This window comes from Atta colombica, unplaced genomic scaffold (assembly GCF_001594045.1).
Source record: "Atta colombica isolate Treedump-2 unplaced genomic scaffold, Acol1.0 scaffold153, whole genome shotgun sequence".
Taxonomy (NCBI): Eukaryota; Metazoa; Arthropoda; class Insecta; order Hymenoptera; family Formicidae; genus Atta; species Atta colombica.
In genome coordinates this window covers 2,675,127-2,682,608 of record NW_017259243.1, presented here as the reverse complement: position 1 = coordinate 2,682,608, position 7,482 = coordinate 2,675,127, and the positions used below count along the sequence as shown (strand labels likewise).

The 7,482-nt window shown below is 29.2% G+C and overlaps 1 protein-coding gene across 10 annotated transcripts in view; it reads left to right on the top strand.

Annotated features, from left to right (window-relative positions):
* Positions 1-7,482, top strand: part of LOC108685493 (TLD domain-containing protein 2) — a 151,684-nt gene that overhangs the window by 100,321 nt on the left and 43,881 nt on the right. For 8 of the 10 annotated variants that reach the window (XM_018190304.1, XM_018190314.1, XM_018190310.1 and 5 more), the window contains exon 3: positions 5,749-5,837. In XM_018190304.1, the coding sequence (XP_018045793.1) occupies positions 5,749-5,837 (89 nt within the window). Of the gene's footprint in view, positions 1-2,791; positions 3,092-5,748; positions 5,838-7,482 lie in introns of those variants that run through there. The other 2 variants (XM_018190312.1, XM_018190311.1) reach the window with 2 other exon arrangements.

The following is a 7,482-nucleotide window of genomic DNA, read 5'->3' as shown; positions in this document are numbered from 1 at the left end:
TATATATATAATCATACATAAAAGATCATGTACAAAAGAAATATTATAAAAGAAATATTTCTCCGTCGGTATGTAATTTTGCACCTTTCGTCAGCAACATAAATTTTCGAAATTCAACGCAGATTTTTATATTATTCCGGACTGTATAAAAACTTAAAAAAAATTCTTGCATATTTGTGAAAAATTTAAAATATTAAAGCGAGAATAAATATTTAAGCTTTAGTGCAATTTAGTGCAATGACAAAGAATATAGACTTAAATGGATTATACATTGTTTATATTGATTGTTTGCATAGATAACATATAAAACACAATTTATATAGTTCACATTGTATACATGCAGATATAGATTTTTTTATATTTTACGCTTAAACGCACAGCTCTGAGATAATACTTAATCTTTGTATACACATATGTACCTACATACTTATTTTCTTTGTAAAAACAAAATATATATATTACTTTTTTATTTAAAGAAAATAATTACACGATAAGAAAAAAAAATGTTATCTACACTCAAAATGTGAGAAATCAAAGTCAAAATGATTCTGACAAATCCAAACCGTAAACTGAATATCAAGATTTCATTTCGGTGATTCAGAATGGACTAATTGCTTTATCGCACGTGTTTGGCCTGTCACGCGAGAAAGTTTCGGCGCAGCCGGTTTTATACCGCTCCACAAAACGAGCACTTTTTATGTGTCGCCAGTGACAAGGTCGACCAACTGGTAGGAGAAAGTGTCTCGCGAAGCTGCATACGTTTCCGTCTACATGAAGAAATTGAGGCACGCAATACATTGATAGCTTGATTCTGCAAAAAGACTTGTTTCAGAAGGAACGAAATTAATCTTCGGTAATATCCTTCTGTAATACGCTAATTGATAAATTGTTTTTAAAGCGTTTGAACAATTTAATATTTAACATCTTTAATCTAAAAGGTAAAATTAAGTAAACTTGTTTGTATATGTGTGTAACCTTTTCACTGTCTCTTGTATCTATCGTACACACACACACACACACACACGCGCGCGCGCGCGCGTGTGATGCACAAATTTTATTTCTTGAAACTTGTGTTTTGTATATTTTTTTTTAATTTACAGCATTTAGAATTATTTAAATAAATATTTATTAAAATATTTAATATTTTCAGTACAAAGATCAATTTTCTAGAACACTAAGTTTAACCGAAAAACAACTGGAAGTGAAAAGGTTATGGAAAGTGACGAAATAAACTGTGACTGTACTACGTTTCATTCATATGTAGATTTTAATTTAGACAGCTTTTGTATAAAATCAGTTTTTTTCTCTTTTTGCAAGTTAAGTTACTACTTTTGCACTGCTCCGTTTGAACGTAACGAGCACTCCGTTTGAGTGTAGATAAAATTAGCGAGAAGCCGAAGAAATCAATACCATTATGTTTCTTTGAGTCACTTGTTAATATAAAAACTTTGAAATTTTGTCGAACTTGTTTACGAACAACTAGTATTTACTAACATTATTTTACAATGCTTTAACGTAGTCTATTATCAGAAAAGCTCAAATACTTTTATATTTATGATTGTGAAGTTTCAATTTGTGTTTTCTTGTCGCGATAAATTATGTAAAATTTATTTAAATATATTTACATCATATTATTAAACAAATTTTATGTAATTTATATTATTCATTACATTGTTCGACAGAAAATCACGTTTTTTTTTCTCCAAAGTAATATAATACATTTCTCGAAGATTTTTTCGTGCTTAACGTGATACTACTTGATCGAATTTGCGGAATATTGATGAATAAATTGAGATGAAATATCACAAATGATGCTTTTGATCATTTTCAATCAATATTTTTTTATGATAATACAAAATTTTTTAATTAAGTCTACAATACATAAAAATGCAATTCAAGAGTTTAAAATGAAGTTTTTAATTTATGATCGTATGACTTATTTGTATCAAGTTATGACTGTTTGAATTTCAGATTTTCTGTATGTGATATAATTATACAGTTAGACAAAAGAATTAGTTTTTTTCTCTTTGAAGTGCCATAGTACTGAAGATTTTTTGTGCTGAACATAATGCCATCGAATGTACGTAGCGCTTCAGGATTTTTGGCAAAATTGAGATGTAATCTTTGATAAATTGGAGTGCATTTCACTTCAATTTACTAAAAATCCCAATGTGTTACGAAAATTTTGATGACGATATCGTTCAAAAAAAAAATCTTCAAGATATACTATGAGATTTCAAAGAGAAAAAAACAAAACATTTTTTTTTGTTTAATTTTAAACTTTCTGTATATTTATTATGTGTAATCATACAGAAAATCTAAAATTTAAACTTGAGTTAGATCGTAATATGAAAATATGATCATAATAAACTAAAAATTCAAAAAAGATTATAAACTATTTGAAAGCTTTAAAATTGTACTTTTAGATACTGCATTCGGAATCGCTTTATTTGTTTTACTATAAAAATGTGTTGAAAATGGCCGTAAACTTTTTTGCTCATTTTACCTTAATTTAAAATCCTACATATTATGCAAATGCATTCTATCAATTATGCAAGTTTATGATCGTGTTTAGTACGAAAAAATCTTCAGAATAGTACTAAAACACTTTGAAGAGAATTTAGTGTTATTGTGAATTTTTTATCCAGCTATTGCATGAAAACATTAGAATACAGAAGAAAAAGGAGAATGAAACCGCGAATATTTTTCATTATCTAATTAGATTTCGCTGATTTCATCAATTAACATCTATCAGACGAAATCTTATGGAAACGAAGTGTGCATTATTTCGTCGATGCTGTCGATGCAAAATATTAAATGCGTTCGCGTAGACAGATTTGGATGGCAAGAAGTATCCACTGTCTGGCAATTTTAAAAAGAAGTCGAGAAATGCGATGATGCTCCGACTTGGAAATGTTAATGGCAATGAAATTTGATGGTCTAATCATGATGGACTCACAGTGGGAATACGCGGACTACGAACCGAACAACATTCATATCTATGAGAAAGAATTTCATGATTATGTTGTGTACTATGTGGCGCAAGGAGACTCGCGGCTCTTCTCAGGCAGTTCGCAGCACTCAAGTACAGGTATTCGGAAAATGTGGAAAAAAAACATTAACATGGCGAGACATACATTTAAAAATAAGTACAAGATATCATTTGAATACTTGAATTATGCGTTTCTCGTGTATGTCCGCGCGAAGTAAAAGCTTGGTTAACTTCTTCATAACGTAAATATTGCTGTTTTGAAAGTAACTCTTCAATAATGTTTATTTAAATTTCTTTCAATTTCTAAACGTGGAAATTGTTTGATTTTCATTTTGTTAGCAAGTTGTATTTCAAGAGAAATTATTTACTCTGTTATATTTGAAACGTGAGCGAATAAATATTTTATAAATCGCTCGCTATTTGAATACCGCAAATTTTATTGTCAAATTTATATTTCAAATAAATTTATATTTTGAATAAATATTTTATTTCGTATTTATATAAATTGATATTTTTGTTACAATCATTAATGTCAATATACCGCAAAAAAAATATAATTGAAACCTGAAAAATACAGCATAATAGTTTGTATTCTTTTTCGAAGAAAATATTTAGATGAATTCAAGTATTATTAGGCTAAATGATATTTTTAAATTAATAGATTTTTCTTCAATTTAAAATAGAATAAAATAGAATAAAATAATATCGGATCTGAGCACTAGAACTTTAGCCATTTTGATTTACATATATTCCGTTTTGTGTCGATGGCTTCAATACATATTAATTAATTTTACACGTGTGACCATCTGCGACATGTGTGAGATGCAATAAATTATATGCAAATCTGTAGAAGTGTCAAGTCCACGCGCCGCGCTGTCGTATCGGTTAAAATATCGTTTTCGCAGTCATCCCAGAGTTTATTGCGCAATGGCGTGAATTGAATGCCAGTTAAAATTGAGTAAAGTGTCTGAATCATTTGATCGAAGGCCACGGAGGAGAAAAACAAACCTTTCAGATTGCTCGTCGCGTGATTCTTCGTTACTCTTGTCACGTTTGCTCGTGGAATACAATAGAGAAAATTTTATTTCTATACCGTCCATTGCAGAAAAAATAATAGGAAAGGTGGTCGTTTATTTATGATATATATGTATGTGTATGTACACACACACACACACACACACACACACACACAACACACACACACACACACACACACATGACTAATCTGACATTGATGTTTTTTTCATGACCCTTGGCGATTATACCAATCATACATATATGATTGGCTACGTTCCGTTATGCACATACTGAAAAAATAGATATACAACCTGGATTTATTTTTCGATATAATATCAATTTAATACTCGAGATATATATAGATATTTTTTAAAGCTCTTAATTTTATAAAGCTAATTAATATTATAATAATAAATGCGCTGATAATATCTATCGATTTTATATGAGTGTATCAGACTGATACTATATCAGCACTACATTTAGAGAGTGGTAATTATTTACAATTAAATCAAGAAATCGCAATGTTATTAATTAACAATAAATATACATCTAATCGGGAGAAAATGATCTCTCTAAGTGCGACAGATTCTGTCCATAAGTATAATAAAATAAAGTTAATAATATTATAATATTATAATAGGAATGTGCCTCGCCTTTCACAATCAGCCGTTCATCTTCTGAAATAAGGTTTTCGCGATATTCCTCCATTCGCGATCGAACAAATGTTTAAATTGGCAATGATTAATTGCTATCGTTTATCTTACATGCAGATTCAATCCTCAGAATGACTTTTGCATCTTTTTGCATCATTTGCGACTTTTGAGCCGTCACGTATTTGGTGGTTCGTTTATCATCGAGTCACAGTCGCCACAGTGCAGCTGATTGCACTGGCGATGAGTAATGTAGTCGGGTAGGCGGAAAGGTGTAGAAATTAAATTTAACCGTCACTGCCACGAATGTTTAACACCTTATTGCGGCTATTTTTTTCCTCTCAGGAACGTAGGTTGGTATCGACTTTATTTCGCGAAGATTCAACGACGATTCAAACATTGTTCTTATCGAGGAAATACTATACGTAGGATAACATCGTATATCTTTTTCATGCGGCAAAATGCAATTCTTACCGAAGCAAAATTTGCTTCTATCTACATTTCAGTTCTACAATTCAGTTTTGGACACATAGATATTATACAGGATAGCGAAATGTTATATCATTTAATTATCTAATTTTCAAATTGACTTTGATATTAATTTTATACCAGTTCTACACTAATTTTATTAAAAATAAATGTGTTTTATATATAAATTGAATGATATAATATTTGATTCTTGTGCCCTGTACATATATAGCATTTTATATTTAACTTAATTTTATGTAACAGATGTTAATATAGTATGTTAACTCTTATAAATAATATTGTTTTATCTCTTATAGTATCGCAGTCGCACGATTTATCTAAAAGTAAATTTGAGTTTATTGAAAAAAATGGGATAAATGTGCAGTATCTTCTTTTGATAAATCTCTTCAGACTTGATACTTTGAAGTAAATATATTTAATCTGAAAATCTGATTTTTTTCATTAAGTCATTTTTACAAATAGGATTAAATATAAGATATTTATGGATGGAGATATCTGCGTAATCTTATAGACAAATCAAGATAAAATGTTATATCAGGTGTGTTTTATTTTTCGATATGTTGTTCAAGAAACGTGTAAATCTATTTTTTTTTTGCTTAGATTCCGATAACGAGAGCAAAGATGGCTCCACGACACAGGAAAAGAAACACGGCCGTGTCTCGCAGCCCATCAATACTATTGCCTATACGGTAAGTACATCTATATGCATAGTAAGCACCTTAATTGAGCATATATTAAGTTCTAGTATACTCTGCGATGCGCTCATTTGCACGATTCCAATGGGCAATTAAGTGTCGAGACAAGAAGATTAGGTGCCAAGGAGAGCAAATGTAACCTTTGCTCGAATGCATAAATATCCGTTATCCTTAATAGTAGTGTAGCGTAATATAACTGTTTCTTCGCTATCTATCGCTCCAAAGAGAGACATTCAAGACGAGATTTGAAACAGTTTTGAAATTCCGGTATAACGATTTATTAATATAAAATGAAGATCCGTAAAAGAGAGTCGATTAAATATTTGTGATGAAGTTGACGACCAGGCAAGGAATATTGTAAAATAGAAATAGAAAATGTTGCTTAGCAGCATAAATTTTTTGAAGGAAGCAAACTCCGTTACATAAACTAAAATTCTCTAACGGTACATTTTTTAACCGTTACGTAATTACGAAAGGTAATCGCGTGATTTTTTTCTCAGAATTATATATATATTTTTTTATTATAAAATAATTACCAAATAAGAGTAAGAAAATATTAAACAGAATCGAGACTAGATATTTGTGCTTAATAATATTTATATGTAAATTTTAAATACATCTTTTAGTTATATAAAAACTCCGCACTGATTGTTGATATATATATCAAATTTGCAACGCAGATTATATCGATGCTATATTAACTAAAATGATTTCATAAATTGATTGATTTGATAATAATGCTAGTATTTTAAAACGTTATAAAAAATGCATTGCGAGAAATATTATTATACCTTAACCAGGATTCGAATTTGGAATTTCCAAACTATTCGAGACGAGTGTCTTTCAATTTGATTATTGAAGCATATGATAATATTTGTAGATAATATACAAGATGACCTATGTAAAGATGTGTGTGTGTGTGTGTGTGTGTGTGTGTGTGTGTGTGTGTGTGTGTGTGTGTGTGTTGTGACAAGCCAATAATATAAAAATCTATAAAAATATTTGCTGTCCCACACAAAAAGTTATTCTTGAGAAAATTTCATGTATTTGAGGAGCTTTTCTAACTACTTAAACAAAAATTCATCTTGGCTTCCCCTCTTGAAAGGAGTAATTTCATAATTTTAAATGGAATCTCCTATAAAATGTTACACATTTAGATTGTCAGGGAAAAAACAAGTAAACTTTATCTAGAATATTTCTTTGAAAAATATTTCTATCAAAAGTTATAAACATTTAAACTAAAAGTTATAAACATTTAACTTTAGAGAGCATTCAAACTAATAATAAAATCATAAATTAAATTAAAAATAAAAAACTATAAAGCTTTTTATTTATTATTTGTTTGAATGCTCTACTTTAAAGTTTAAATATTTATAACTTTTGATAAAACATTTTTCAAAGAAATATTCCACGTAAAGTTTATTTGTTTTTCCTCCATAGAATCCAAATATGTAATATTTTATAGGAAGATTCATTTGAAGTTATTTGCTCTCTTTTCAAAAGGGTGAGATAAATTTTTATTTACGTAGTTAAAAAGATCTCTTGATACATGACACTTTCTTATGAACAATTTTTTCATACGACAAATATTTTTAGAGTTATTGATTTGTCAAACAACAACTTACTTTACATGGAGCAC